General features: G+C 40.6%; 1 protein-coding gene across 1 annotated transcript in view; it reads right to left on the minus strand.

Moving 5' to 3' along the window:
- The window catches only part of PRKAR2A (protein kinase cAMP-dependent type II regulatory subunit alpha), a 96664-nt gene that overhangs the window by 25819 nt on the left and 54334 nt on the right, over positions 1 to 16511 (minus strand). The window contains exons 3-5 of the mRNA XM_011233354.3: positions 8608 to 8660; positions 5802 to 5885; positions 851 to 957 (exon numbers count right to left, since the gene is read on the minus strand). Coding sequence (XP_011231656.2) covers positions 851 to 957; positions 5802 to 5885; positions 8608 to 8660 — 244 coding nt within the window. The remainder of the gene's footprint in view (positions 1 to 850; positions 958 to 5801; positions 5886 to 8607; positions 8661 to 16511) is intronic.

A 16511-nucleotide genomic window follows, 5' to 3' on the forward strand; every position in this document is an offset into this window, starting at 1 on the left:
TCAGGTCTGAGAGGGGGTCAGAAGCAGCCCCCAAGATGATATTAACAGCTGACGACACGCTAAGGCCAACAGGTCAAACCCACATGTCATGTCTCCCAACATGGCTTATACCTGGGGTCAGGGACATGGAAACTGAGGCAGTGTATTCATGTGTAAAATTAGGCTGGGACCAAAAGATCCAGATGACAACAGAGCAAAATGGCTTCTTTATGAAATCAATTCACTTGAACACTGCAAATAACATGTTTATAAAGCACATCTTGCACATCTTACTTTTTAGTATTGATAATGGCAACCCAAATATGGATTGTACTGAGGCCTCAGGACAGCATTAGATAGAGGGGCAGGGACAAGCTTTTTTTTTTTTTTCCTTTTTTTCCCTTTCATGATGTCTTTTTATTAAGAGAAGTTCTTGGGGCGCCTGGGTGGCTCAGTCAGTTAAGCACCCAACTCTTTCCCCCCCCTTTTTAAATTTATTTTTATTTAAATTCAATTTATTAACATATAATGTATTATGGTTTCAGAGGTAGAGGTCAGTGATTCATCAGTCTTATATAATACCCAGTGCTCATTATATCACATGCCCTTTCTTTATGTCTATCACCCAGTTACCCCATCCCCCCAGCAACCCTCAGTTTGTTTTCTATGATTAAGAGTCTCTTATGTTTTGTCTCCCTTTCTGATTTGTCTTATTTTTTTCTCTCTTCCCCTGTAATCCTCTGTTTTGTTTCTTAAATTCCATACAAGCCTTAAGAAGCTTGTATGCTTGCAAAGCATAGGGTAAAGTACATGCCTTGCGTCAGGAATCGTACTAAGCGCAGCCACACATCTGCAAAGCTCCATCTCCTACCGTTCTATGACGTAAAAGTTGTCTCCATCATCTCCTTGGTCGATGACATGCTCATCAACTTTGACTGTCCTTTCAAACATGGCATCAAGGACTTGAGAAAGTTGTTCCTGCACCGCAGACACACAAAGAGAAAAGATGGCTTTTACATTTGCTGGCAAAAAATGACTATGCTCATCTCAGTTTGCGACTACACAGTGGAAGTACGAGTATCAGATTGCTCTCCATATTCAAGCAAAATCCTTAAAGCTGCCTGAAACAAATGTTTTCCTCTGACCATTCAGCTTTGTACCTCCATATATATAGCATAGTTGCCAAGGTTTTTTTGAGGCAGTACTGCTTTTAAAAACATTCCGTAATTTATACAACCACAGGTATCTAAATCATGGTGCCCATTCTCCCAGTCACACCCACAGACTGTCAGGTGCCTTGATGGCTCCACTATGTCATCTGTAAAGCCATGCAATGCCACCTTCCTATAGGTGATGATCTTAACAGGATCATCAAATCTAAAGGGCTGGGAGGGACTTAGAAGTTACCTCACAGAGCAGCACAACAACTGCTCTGACTAGCCACACACATCACTTAACCTCTCCGAGCCTCAGTTAATTCATATTTTAAAAAGGGTTTAATAGTTTCTAGCTCATTAATTTTTATGACTAAAAAAGAAAAATCTAAGGAAAGTATCACACAAGAGGTACTCAAAAATTGAGATTATTGGACAGCTACTACTGCTTCAAACATTTATATACAACACACACAATTGCTTACTTATCATTACCTGCTATAACCAGAAGGTAACTAACTGTACTGGTTAATGTAGTGAAAACAAAACAATGCTATTAAATTCGAACAAAACAGTGGTCTCTGTCTAGGGCCAGCATCCCTCTGTCAGGGAGGGAGATTAGTGACTGTCAGGGGACACTAACGAAAACCAGCTTTAGCCCAAAGAAAGACTTTCTCCTTGGAGGAATGTGGACTGAAGACGTGGCAAGGAAAAATTTTATTGCTGCGTAATTCCATGTGATTTAGTGTCTGTCAGCGTGACTGCACCACCTAAAATAACCGATTACCGCTAAAAGCATCTCTTTAGTTCCACAGTTCCATGTGTGTTGAATACTGTACAAGCTGGCAAATACTAAAAAGGTAGTGCTATTCATGTGCATTCCGCATTCACATGGAATGTGAGCCCAGTGTTGCCAGAAATCTCATGTTTAAATACAGGTAACAATTCAAATTTTCATGTCCCAAACAGACCAAACATATTCTAGCTGTAACTGGCCTGTGGGCTGTCCACTGGCAGCCTCTCATTCTGAGTAACTCTTCTTCTGGTCTGGACTCTTCAAAAACATCAGTGTCATAAGACATAGAATAAGGTGTTCTAGGTTGGAGATGACTAAAATGACACCATGACAAACAAAGGCAACATGCGATTCAGGACTGAAAAACAAAACAAAAAGGCTGTAGAGAACTTCACTGGGAAAATCTGAATATGGAGTGGGTGTTAGATAACATTACTTACTGCATCACTGTTAATAATGGTCTTGTGCTAATGTAGGAGAATATCCTCGTTCTTGGAAAATACATCTTAAGGTATTCAGTGGCTAAGAGTCAAGATGTCTTAAACATATTCATAAATGGCTCAGAACAAAGAAAAAAAGCAGTTCATATATACTTATGCGTGTGTACATACACACACCAAAGAAAGTAAATGTGACAAAATGTTAACAACTGGTCAGTCTAGGTAAGGATACATGAGTGTTCCTGGTACTATTCTTTTGACTTTTCTGAAATTTGAAAATTTAAAACCAGAAATTTGGGAAATAAATTTTTATTTTATTCATATATTTTTAGTTTTATTTTTTTAAATAAGCTTTACACCCAATGTAGGTGTAAATAAATTTTTAAAAACTGAAACAAGTACACTCACCAGAATGGGTAAAATTTGAAAAGACAGACAATATCAAATGTTGGTAAGGATATAGAGCAACTGGGAATCTCATATATTGTTGAAGGAATGCAAAATGGTACAACCACTTTGAAGAAGATCTGGCAGATCTTTATAAAATCAAACATATACCTACCCTATGACTCAGCAATTTAGACCTCAGGTATTTTACTGAAGAGAAATGGGAAAAAAAACGGATAGCAAACTAGTATTTCCATATAACAGCACACTACTCGGCAACAAAAAGGAATGAACTAACATCACCAGCAATAAGGCACACTGACATCATGGACTGAGAAAGACACAATATACTATCTGTAGCAGTCAGGCCAAGAATGTATATCCATATTCCAGTCATGAAGAAACACTGGACAAATTCAAATGAGGTACATTCTATAAAACAACAAACCAGTATTCTTCAAAGTGTCAAGATTATGAAAGACCAGAAAGGACTGAAAACCATGACAGACTGAAGAGAAAGAAGAATGAAATGTGATTGGATCCTTAACGAGAAAAAAGAAAACCATAAGTGAGAAATCCCAATAAGGTTTGTAGTTTAACTAATAGTATTGTAACAATGTTAATTTCCTGGTTTTGCTCATTGCCCTATGGTTATGGTAAGATGTTAATACTAGAGGAAGCTGGATGAAGGGTATATGGGAACTCTGCACTATTTCTGCAGTTTTCTTGTCAGTTTAAAACTAATTCCAAATAAAAAGTGAAAAAGGAGAAGAACTGAACTACTGATACATGCAACAGGGATGAACCTCAAAAACTGTGCTGACTGAAGGAAGTCTCACACAAAAGAGTTCATTTTGTATGATTCCGTTTATATGAAATCCTAGGAGAGGCAAAATTAATTTATTGTAGAATAAATAAAAAATAGTAGTTGCCTCTGAGAGAAGGGGGGCCAGAATTGATCACAAGGGGGCACGAGGGAATTTTTTGGGGTGGTGGCAATGTTCCACAACTTGTTAGGGAATTTGGGTTACCCAAGTGTATACAGTTCTCAAACCTCAGTGAACGCACTTAAAATTTAGGCATTTCATTGTATACAAACTTTCTATCAAAAGACTATAAACAGGCGACTTCCCCGACTCCCCCCTCCGGAGTAGCGGAACCTTGCCCAAGGGTGCACACAATAAAGTTCCTCCTGAAGGACACCCTCGCTGCCCTGCCCTGGGCGTGACTCCCCCAACTCATCGCTCTTTCGCCCGAGGGCGCTTGCAATAAAGCTCATTTTCTGGACCCCCCCCCAAAAAAAAAGACTATAAACAAATATTGAACTCTAGTTCCATGATATGCATGCCAAAGTATTTAAAGGAAGGTATAATGATATCTGCAACTTATTCTGAAATGAACCCAAAAAAGTAAGATAGGTTAATGCAGGGGCCAGCAAATGCTGCCTGTTTTTGTAAATAATGTTTTACTGGAACACAGTCACACCCTTTCATTTATGTATTGTCTGTGGCTGCTTTCCTGCTACAATAACAGAGTTGAGTAGTTGTGACAGGCATATTTACTACCTAGTTCTTTAAGAAAAAGTTTACCAACCCCTTTGCTGAAAGATGGGTAGATGGTATATAACGTAGCAAGCACAGTAAAATGTTAATCGTAGAATCAACACAGTGGATAAATATGTGTTCCAGAGAAGTCTTTCAACTTTGTTGTGTTTGAGTATTTTCATGAGAAAAATGTTAGAAAAAAATAATTACATCTGACATTGTAGTTTTATTTATTTATTTATTTATTTATTTTTTAAAAGATTTTATTTATTTATTCGACAGAGATAGAGACAGCCAGCAAGAGAGGGAACACAAGCAGGGGGAGTGAGAGGAAGAAGCTGGCTCCCAGCGGAGGAGCCTGATGTGGGGCTCGATCCCATAATGCTGGGATCACGCCCTGAGCCGAAGGCAGATGCTTAACCGCTGTGCCACCCAGGCGCCCCGTGACATTTTAGCTTTAAATAAAATGGTAAAATGGATTTCTTCAACACTAAAAAAACTCTGAATATTAGATTGACATAGCAACTTCCTTTAGAACATCTGATGATATAAAATTTACAAGGGGTTTTGTTCAGTAGGTAAAAGCAACTCTTCTTTCCATTGATACAGATGGATCTTCTAGGGAAAACAGGAGACACAGACCAGTATTTCTCACAACCAGCCTCTCCTTGAGGTCATGGTCCTTGTTTTATTTAGCCTGAGACTAATAAAGCTCTGGCTATTCTTATAACCACACAGCTACCAGACTGGTTTACAGATACCAGGGATGGCTGTGAGGATGTCATTAAAAGACTTATTTGCAGGAGCTGGGTAGTAGGGGAATTCTAATCCCATCCTTCTTGTCTCTGCACATTCTAGGACTCTCCAGGAGGCCCAGTACCTCAGCCACTCATGCAGCTTCAGCATGTGGCTCTCAAAGTAGAGAAGTAATGAAATTCGAAGATTCTCTGTCCTCATGAGGTAGCCCCTGCTCTCTATCTCCACCAAGGGAGGGAAGACAGGACCAAGCATAGATCCTGTACCAGAGCCCTGCAGACACACACCACTCCCCATGTCTGAGGTCTTTGCTGAGAAGTAATCACAAGAGATGCTCCACGTCTCAGGCCTGAGAAGTCACACACCTCCAGTGGGTTAACTGCTACCAGAGAAGAGAACTCCATAACTAGTATCTTTGGAGAAATTACTCTGCAGCATAAATTCAGACCCTCCAAACTAAGTCAGGGTCATGCAAACCTGAACATTTCCTTTCAACATGACCAAACTGTATGGTTCTCAGATGGTATTTTCATGGAGGAAGTCTGAAAGCAATTCAGAGAAATACTAGAAGTCATCTGAAAACCTCATTATGAGTTATGATAGGCAATGCAATGCAAACATTTATAAGTAAGATGAATCTGAAGTTTTATGCCTCATATGGCTGAGGCTAAGATGACAAAAATTGTTTAAATGACAAACAGGAGAAAAGCTAAAAGACAAAAATATTTTTAAAAACCAATGTTACCTGATCAAGATTTTTGAAAAGGAGAATATCTTTACAAGCTTCCTGAAGTCTGCATCTCTGTTGATCAGTTTTAGGATGAATCACCTGCCAATCCAAATGAAAGCACAGAAATATTTTATTCCATTTTAAAATTTGACTTTACAGATCAGTAAATTTCTTCTCCTAAAAAGTGGGGAAAATTAAGAGCATGTTTATTATGACTTTAATTCTACACAAACACCAAGCAGTGCCTTGACCACGGAGGGGCAATGTGACAGGGGCAGAGCACTCACCCTGGGGCCACTCACTGACTGTGTGACTAGCAGCAAGTCAGTTACCCCCTGGGAGCCTCAGCGTCCTCATCTGTAAAGCGAAAGGCTATCGATTTGCTCATTCAACAGATACTAAGCATCTACTAGGTGCCAGGCACTGTTCCAACTCTAGGGACAGAGGGAATGCATGGATAAAAACACCCGCTCTCATCCAATAAATCTGTAAAATATGTTAGAAAGTGACAAGGCTAAAGAGAAAAATAAGTTAGGGAAGGGTGATAAAAAAGTGTGTGCGTGGAGTGGGCGGATGAGGCCTCACTGAGAAGGTGACATTTGTGTGGAGATCTCAAGGCAATGAGGATGACCTGAGGGAGTGAGTCATGTGGACATCTGTACAGCAAGAGCACCTCAAGCGAAGGGAACAATAAGTGAAAACAAGGCCTTGTGGCAGGTGAGGAGCATGTCTGAGAAAGAACCAAGAAATAGGTATGACTCATGCAGAGCAAGGGTGAAAGATCAGGAAAAGACCAAGTCGGGGGGTTAGGTGAGGGTAATGCCCAAACCACAGAGGGCACTGTAGGTCACAGAACTACAACTTTTCCCTAGCCACATGGGGCAATTTGAAGGTTCTGACAGAGGAATGAAAAAGATCTGACTAATGTTTTTAAAGGCTCACACTGGAAGAACAGCCTTGAGGGAAGGAAGCAAGAGTGGAAGCCAAGAGACTCCTGTGATTATTCCAGCGCCAGATGGTGGTGGTCAGGACCGGGGTGGTAGCCACGAGGTGTTGAGAAGGAGGAGAATGCTGGATATGTTTCGAAGACTAAGCCCATCAGATTTGTTGGAAAACTGAATGTAGGAGCTAAGGGTGATCCTCAAGTTTTGGACCTGAGCCCTTGGGAGAATGGAGCTGCCATGAGTTGAGCTGGGGAAGACCATGGGTGGAGAAGAATGTTTAAAGGGAAATAATCAGGAGCTCACATTCGGCATGAGTTGCCTATTGAAATCTAAGTGGAGACGGCAAGTAAATAATGGCTGTACATGCTGGAGTTCAAACATTAACAGTTTAGTAGTAGCGGTGGTGGTATCTACTAAATTAGAGTTGTCAGAGGGATTAAATAATACATGCAGTATTTAAAACAGTACCTGGTATTTAGTGGGTGCTAAAAAACTGTTATTATTATTACTGATATTAAATAAATGTTTATTGAGCTAAAAAAATAATTAGTGCTTAGTATTGCTGTTATAATTTAGGGACCTAAGTACTAAAAAAAAGTACATTTCTTAATCTGATGAGAAATAACAGATGTCAAAAGTATTAAGTATTTTAAATTTGGGATATTAAAAATTTAGTAAAAAAATGCTTTAAATTTTTTGGTAGGGGGAGGGGTAGAGGGAGGAGGAGAGAGAGAATCCCAAGCTGACTCCACGCTGAGCACGGAGCCCAATGCAGGACTCCATCTCATGACTCTGAGATCATGGCCTGAGCTGAAATCAAGAGTCAGATGCTTAGCTGACTGAGCCACCCAGGTGCTTCTCCCTCTAGGGACAGAGGGAATGCATGGATAAAAACTGTTAAACTGCTTTAACTTTTAAAAGTCATCAAGAATTTTATAATATCCAGAATAAATTTTTAAATTTACATATCTATTATATTCACACAATGGTAGCATTTTATTATTAGAATACTTCAGAAATCTTTCAGAAATCTTTCTGCTCATTTTAAGGCATACTTGAAAGATTATTAAAGCTTCTTTTATAACATCAATCTTTTAAAAATGGTGGTTCAGATATGCTTTTATAAAAATAATTTGGTAATTGTACAAAAGTTTTAAAAAATCTGAGTTTTTAAGAAAAGACCAAAAGTGAACTGTAGTCCTGCCACAACTATTGTTAACATCTGGGATATATCCACCCAGAAATAATTCTTTGTACTAATAAATACTACACAGATGGATATATATATATATATATATATATATATGTATTTTAAAGTTTATTTACTTTTTTAAGTAATCTCTACACCCAACATGGGGCTTGAACTCATGACCCCAAGATGAAATGTTACATGCTCTTCCGACTGAGTCAGCTAGATGCCCCAGATAAATATTTTTTTAAATTATTTTTTATTTTAGAAAATGGCTGCAGATTCTCTTAATTTGAATGTACCATAACTTAGCTCCTGGTAATCCCCTATTTGGGGGCACTGTTCTCATTTTTTACTATGACAACACTGCAACGATCTCTGTTTATACATCCTTGGGAAGGATCCAGCTACTTGTTAGGGATGAATTCTCCTTCGGGTAACTGCTGAGTCAGTTGGCTTGACTGTGTTTAAGGCTTTGACAGCTACAGCTAGGCACCCCATCTTACCATAACCTCAACCAGTCCTGCTTTCATTCTTCTTAATATTTGTCAATCTGGTAGATAAAAAAAGTCGCATCTTGTTGAGATGTTCATTTGTATTTACTTTAATTATCAGGATGATGTAGAGGTGGAGGGGAGTGAGTGGGGAATAAAACAATTCTACCTAAGGCCTTCGCAGCAGTTCTTACCCTTGGGTCAGTATCTTCCTCTTCCTCATCAGGGTTGTAGGTCTCAGCACAGACTAAATTTGGAGAGAAAAACATAAAGAGAAAAGTGAATAAAACAGACGTGTACTTTTACTGGAAAAATAGGAAGTGAACATGGTTTCCTGTTATTCACTGTTTTCTAAAGCTGTAATGATTTTTAAAGTCTTTTTGTCAATTAATAAATATATTAAGTACCTACTCATGCCAGGAGTTCTATTAGGTGCTAAAATGCCAGCTTTCTAGGGATTGGTAGTCCCAAATAGGAGAGAGTTGGTAAAATATATCATAGAGTAGATCTCATGGTGGTGGCAAGGACAAGCAAGGAGGTGCTGTCTTCTGCTGAATTTTTAAGCAGAGGTGGAAAACCAGAGAGTACAACATATGCAATATAAACACATGGATATGCATATGGAATAATTATGAAAAGAATCACTCAACATCATTCTTTTCATTAAGTCATTCGTATGAATGACTTAAAAATAAGAACGAATTTTAAACAAAATGAATACTACGTGTCAGTCTTTGTTCTGGGTACAATATATTATATAAATCTAAAATCAACTTGATTTTTTTGTAGTTAGCCTGTGTTTGTTGTGCCGGCTGCCTGCAGGACTTGTCTCTGTTGTAATTCAAAGATTCAGAAAATATTCACTGAACATTTGTTTGTAATAGCAAAATATCGGAAATGATAGAACTACCCAAAAAATATGACATAACTAACTATCTGAATAATATGCTACAAGAAAGAATGAGGAAGATCTCCACCAGCTAAAAGTGAGTTCTAGGGGAAAAAAAAGCAAGGTGAAGAATATATGAAGTGTGCTATCCCTTCCATAAGAAAGGATGTCTATGAGAAAGAAGGAGAGCTAAGAAGAGGGGAAAATTAATATATAAATATTAGTATATATGCAAAAGTTTTTTTTACCTATTTTTTTTTCCCAAAGGGAAACAAAAGCAGGATGAACCAGGAAGTCAGCAGGCAAGGAACGCAAATGGTTCTTGACCCTACACTCAATGCATTTGTGTGATGGCTAACAACTAGGGGACAAGCTGATACACACTGCTCTCGATTTAACCCCTGGTTTCTTAGACACATTTACTCACTGCAGCCTTGGTCTAGCTGCATCCCAGCTTCCCATTTCTATTGATTCTCTGAACTCACAGAATAACCTGAGAAATGGTATGTCATGTAGTCGGGAGTCCCTTCCCTGCCTAGCCTGCAGTACTCTAGTGTGGGCCACACCTCCTATACTGTAATGCCATCACTACTCTGCCTGTCCAACAGAGATCCAATATCCTTACACAGAGAAAAATTAGGGAGAAGGGAGTTAAGAGGACAAATAACCATTCTGGTCCCTAAACCAGCATCAGGTGACGTTCTGCAGGAAGGTCCGCCTCGTCCCTGGCTGGTCCAGGCTTTGGGTAGCTGAGCCAGGGAAGGGACAATAGGATGTAGATAAGGACTCATTAACTTTCTCCAAGTCATTCCCGATTCCAAAGGCTACATTTATCTCAGATCTGTCCTAAAGATTAAGACACACACCTTCCTCCCTGCTCAGCAGGGAGCCTGCTTCTTCCTCTCCCTCTCGCTCTGATGCTCCCCCTGTGCTCTCTGGCTCTCTCTCAAATAAATAAATAAATAAAATCTTAAAAAAAAAAAAAAAAGACACACACCTTCCTGAGTTTCCAGACATTAATACTGCCACTTTTTGCCTCTTCATAGGTATTTCGGTAGGAAATTTGAGGAAGCCGCACTGAGGGGAGACACTGTTAAACTGCAAGCCTCTTGGTTCTCTGTGCTTTTGATTAGCGTTGTCATAAGCAGCCCAGTTTTCTAAGCCAGAAACTGGCAACTCGTCATGACTTTCTTCCTTCACCTCTTACCCAATGAATACAACAAATTCTACTTCAGAAAGAGTCTCCTAGCTGACCTTTATTTGGTGTACTCCAGTTGCTACTCCTTGGTCCAGGAACTCAAAGTGTGTTCCTAGAAAAATGCATTTAAAAACCCTCACTTTGGGGGCACCTGGGTGGCTCAGTCATTGAGCGTCTGCCTTCGGCTCAGGGCCTGATCCCGGATCCCTGGGATCGAGCCCCACATCAGGCTCCTCCGCTGGGAGCCTGCTTCTTCCTCTCCCACTGCCCCTGCTTGTGTTCCCTCTCTCACGGTGTCTCTATCAAATAAATAAACAAAAATCTTAAAAAAAAAAAAAAACCCTCACTTTGGAGACAGATGAGTACATGAGTATTATTATAATAACTTTCTCTACTTCTGCATATGTATGGAAATTCTCATTTAAAAAGTTTAAAATAATAAGCCTGCAGGGTTAAGACTGACAGGATTTTACTGATAATGATGCAGTCTTGGGCCGGCCTATCACCAGGCTTGCTTTTCCTTTGATTTTGAAGGAAAGTACTTTAATGACTTAGCTTGTTTTTATATTTTTATTTTTTAAAAAAGACTCAAAGGTCTTTAAGAAAGATTTTATTTATTTTGAGAGACAGAGAGCATATGCATGTGCGCCTGAGCAAGTGGGGGCGGGGGGTGGGGAGAATCTCAAGACTCCACGCTGAGCACAGAGCCTGAGATCATGACCTGAACCAAAATCAAGTCATATGCTTAACCAAATGAGCCACCCAGGTGCCCCTCACTTTTATGTTTTTAGACATTAACATAACTGAGGCAGATGTTACAGTCTTCAAGTCTTAAGGTACAGCACTGTGATTTAAACAAAAATAGTTATTTCCAGAAAACTTATTAATGTTTCTATTTATGGAAAAGCATTATTTTATTTTTCAAAACTGGTTTTGAATTTTTTCCCTTTTCTTTTGAACTCCAGACTCACTTCCCTTCGCTTTTTCGGTTTCCATCCAACCTCCTTACTTCTTCCTGGTCTTGATCCAAGATCACTCTTCTCATCTTTCATATAAAAGTCCATTTTTGGGGCGCCTGGGTGGCACAGCGGTTAAGCGTCTGCCTTCAGCTCAGGGCGTGATCCCGGCGTTATGGGATCGAGCCCCACATCAGGCTCCTCTGCTATGAGCCTGCTTCTTCCTCTCCCACTCCCCCTGCTTGTGTTCCCTCTCTCGCTGGCTGTCTCTATCTCTGCCAAATAAATAAATAAAATCTTTAAAAAAAAAAAAGTCCATTTTTAACTGTTTATGTGATTGTTGCCCCAGAGTCTGTGTGATCCCCTATGAAGCCTCCAGAACAACACTAAGTGTCACTAGAGATGCTTAAGACCCACCGAAAATGAAGACTGAAAGAGCACAATCCCTTGTTCCCGGGAATTTGTATTGTCACAGTTCTCCACCAGATGTCACTGTTCAGCAATATGAAACTGTACAAAGTGACAAGAGACTATCCAGCACAATTTCTTCTTCTAAGTTTTAATTGATGCTTCTGTCATCCAGAAATGTGAATCATCTTTTTAAAGATTTTATTTTTAAGTGATTTCTACACCTAACGTGGGGCTTAAACTCACAACCCTGAGATCACGAGTTGCACACTCCACTGAGCCAGCGAGGCGCCCCCAGAAATGTGAATCATTAAAATGTGCCGGTGAGAGAAAACGTTTTCATTTCTACAAAGAAATGAGCTCAGATCCTGGTCACAGTCGGAGGCTCTAAGCTCTCCTGCTAGCTCCCATGAAAAGCTGACTCAGCCTGTGTGTATTAGTCAACTTGGGCTGCCATAACAAAATATCAGGCTGAGAGACATAAAGAACAGAAATCTATTTTCTCACAGTTCTGGAGGATGGAAGTTCAAGGTCAAGGAACTGGCACATTTTGTTTCTCCTGGGGCCTCTTCACTTGGCTCATGGGTGGCTGCCCTCTCGCTGTGTCCTCACATGGCCCTTTGTCTCTGTGGCGCACTCCGGGTATCTCTTCCTCTTCTTATATGGAAACCAAGCCTATTGGATTAGGGCTCCACCCTTATAACCTCATTTAACCTTAATTGCCTCTTTTTTTTTTTTAAAGGCCCTTTCTCCAAATACAGTCATATTGGGCTTAGGCCTCACACAGGAATTTGAGGGGGACACAATTCAGTATGTAACCCTGGGTTTTCTCAATTATTTTCTTTTTTTTTTTTTTTTAAAGATTTTATTTATTTATTTGACAGAGATAGAGACAGCTAGCGAGAGAGGGAACACAAAGGGGGAGTGGGAGAGGAAGAAGCAGGCTCATAGCGGAAGAGCCTGACGTGGGGCTCGATCCCAGAACGCCGGGATAACGCCCTGAGCTGAAGGCAGACGCTTAACCGCTCTGCCACCCAGGCGCCCCTCTCAATTATTTTCAGTAATGCTTGGTAATATTTCACCTGAAGACAGCCATTGGTGGAAAAAATACTGAATACTGTGAAAGGATAGTAAGACAAACATCAGTACTTCAGTCCATTATAAGCATGCAAGCCTTCAAAGGCAGGGACCCCTGGGGAAGGAAGAGCACCTACTGTGCAGACATGAGTGACTACCGTGGCACCACATTCTCGGCAGACTCTACCGACTGACTGGTCACAGTCATCACCAGAGTCAGACACTCCCTGCCCAGATGTGGCATGATGTCAACACACAAATTTCTATTAAAATGCTTTGAAGCTTCAACATGTATTTAATAAAAGAAAGGGTTTTCTGGGGGTGAAGTTTTTTAATTAACAGAATCAGACTAACATTTCAAACTCAGAGACAGTTAATAGTACTTTAGGACTATTTTAAGAATGCTGCCGTTAAAGAATTTATGAACTCTCTTCATTTAATGAATTTATCACATGATAGATATAGGACTGTTCTGCTAGAACTTAAACTTGGAAGGCACAGCTTTTCAATTCCATTGCTTTGGGGGAAGAGCTCATCTCTAAAGCTACTACATGCACTGGGGTCTGGGCGTGGATCCACCCACCACTCATTCACTATTTCTCTGTGTCCCAGATCCTTGGTCTGTCTCTTCAAGAGTAAGAGGGCATAACGATACTAAAATCATGTAAAAGGTTAACAACAGGAGGAGACATTTACAACACTGGGCTGCGGGGCACCTGGATGGCTCAGTCAGTTAAGGACCTGACTCTTGATTTTGGCGCAGGTCATGATCTCAGGGTCCCGAGATCGAGTCCCACAACAGCTCCACACTCAGTGGGGGGTCTGCTTGAGATTCTCCCTCTCCCCCTGACCCCCCTCAAATAAATAAATAAATCTCTTTTTAAAAAGATTTTATTTATTCATTTGAGAGAGAGAATGCACGTGCATGAGCAAAAGTCTGATTAGACTGGACTCAAGAGAGAATAGAAGAGAAACTAGATACAACAAATATGGACAACTCCTTCAAGGAATTTGCTGTAAAGATGTGGAGAAAAAAAGGGTGGTGGCTGGAGAGGGAAGAGTGGTTTAATAAAGTTTTATTTTAGGGGCGCCTGGGTAGCTCAGCCATTAAGCATCTGCCTTAGGCTCAGGTCATGATCCAGGGTCCTGGGATTGAGCCCCGCATCGGGCTCCCTGCTCGGCGAGAAGCCTGCTTCTCCCTCTCCCACTCCCCTTGCTTGTGTTCCCTCTCTCACTGTCTCTCTCTGTCAAATAAAAATCTTAAAAAAAAGTTTTATTTTATTTTTTAAGAAGTGGAAGTCAATGCTGTTTCTCTACTGATAAGAATAATCCCGTTGAAGGATAAAGAGCATGCAGGATAAAGAGGAGGTAACTGCGGGAAGGATGAAGGGATGAACTAGTGTACAGGTAGACACTGGACTCATAGGCAGGTAAGGAAGGATAGATGTGGTGGTGGGAGTCTATGGAAACTATCATCCGTTGCTTCTATTTTCTTAATTAAGAACAAAATCATCTGCCAGGGATGAGGACTAAGGAGGAGGTGCAGGTTTTGGGAGAAAAAAGGTATGAAGGCTTGTCTGAGAGAACAGGAGATTGAAAGAAGAACGGAGACACAGTGTGACTGCTGGCATCCAGAGCCTACTAGTAGTGAATGATCAGGCACTGAAAGTAAGATCAGTCAACAAGGCTGTGTATTTTCCTTCAATCAAGTACTGCTATGGTGCAGAGGCAGAATTAAGGACAGCTGGCCTTAAACAGAATATAGTTTAGCCAAGCAAGTAAAAAGGAAAAAGGAAATTGAGGGTATGAGCCACAGAATGGTTATGATTGCTGATCAAGGAATTTAAGGTTAGTAACAGATGAAGTGAGGAACAAAAAGGAAAATCAAGTTGTCAGGGTTGGAGCAGGACAGCAAAAGAGCCCAGGCGACAGCAGGTGGTGGGAGATTAGGATCACTGTTTGACTAGGAAGAAATGTAATGCTTGGGGTGCCTGGGTGGCTCAAGTGGTTAAGCATCTGACTCTTGATTTCAGCTCAGGTCATGATCTTGGAGTCATGAGATCGGGCCCTGTGTCAGCTTAAGATTCTCTCTCTCCCCCACTCTGTCCCACTCCTAAAAAAAAAAAAAAAGAGTTGTAATGCTTGTCATTCCAGAGTATGACCCTGGGGGTGAGTGGCTGAAGTAGGGTGGAAGACAAGAGGTCAAAGAATGGAAGTGCAAGACATTGAAAGAATCATCTATATGGAAATAAGAAAACAGCCCTTGGATTATTAGATAACTAAAACAAGGAGGGAAAGTGGCTGACAGGATATAATGATATGAGGTTTGAAGGTGAGGGTTGTAGGGAGGAGGGAGAGAGAATAGTCTGGAAGCACTAAGGAGTATAGAAACATTTACCCATCTCCTGTCCATGTTACAAGAAAGGTGGAAGAGAGGGGCGCCTGGGTGGCACAGCGGTTAAGCGTCTGCCTTCGGCTCAGGGCGTGATCCCGGCGTTATGGGATCGAGCCCCACGTCAGACTCCTCTGCTATGAGCCTGCTTCTTCCTCTCCCTCTACCCCTGCTTGTGTTCCCTCTCTAGCTGGCTGTCTCTATCTGTCGAATAAATAAATAAAATCTTTAAAATAAAAAAAAAGAAAGGTGGAAGAGAAGAATCACCATTTGAGAAGCCTGCAGGGTAAGCCAAGCTTCAGCTAGATCCAGAAGATGAAAGGCTGGAGAGGGAAGAGTGTGCAGGCTGAGAATTTAGGGGATTTAGATGAAAACTGACCAAGAGGTCCAGAGGGTAATAAGAAAGGGTCCTTAGAGATAGGAAGGGTAGTAGTTAGGACACATGCTACCTTTGGGCACATTATTGCCTTGACTGTTCCGAGTGACTTGACTTCCGCTTTGTCCTCAGTTTCTGCATCTGTACAGTGGCGATAATGATGGCATGTATTTCATAGGGTTAATGTGAGGATTATGTTCAATGACACAAGGGAGGCATTTAGAGAGACCTTAAAATTGTGCACCTAGCACATAGTCTTGATTAAAAAAACATAAGCTGTTCCTACAGGCTATTTTCTCTTCTGCATAATCATTTTGGATTCTTTAAAGAAGCTTTTATTTTAACTTAACATCTGAATAATATTAAAAAGTTTTAAATCTTCAATAAGACTGTAAAATCTGAGGAGGAGGGATAATACCATGTACTTGTCTGAGCTCTCCACAGAGTTCAAGGCCTGAACAACACTGATAGAAGCTCAAGCAGCAATTCGTGAACACTATGCGTGACCTCTGGACGAGATGTCACTGTACTCTCCATCTCCCAGATCTGTCCTACAGATGTCAAGAAATATTACTAATCATTTGGGGAAAGGGGGGTATAGGGCAAGGACGAATAAAAATGGAAGATAATAGCTCATGGATCTCGTACCAACCTTAATCTCCACTCTATTTCTTCTCTGTAATGTCTCTCTACACATAAGAACATTTTTTTCCATCTCCTTTCAACAGACTTTGGTGTACAACCTTACCAAAGGCTTTCTGAAACATAAATGAGCAGATTTTCTCAAAGAAAAGGACAGAGG

This window comes from Ailuropoda melanoleuca, chromosome 4 (assembly GCF_002007445.2).
Source record: "Ailuropoda melanoleuca isolate Jingjing chromosome 4, ASM200744v2, whole genome shotgun sequence".
NCBI lineage: Eukaryota > Metazoa > Chordata > Mammalia > Carnivora > Ursidae > Ailuropoda > Ailuropoda melanoleuca.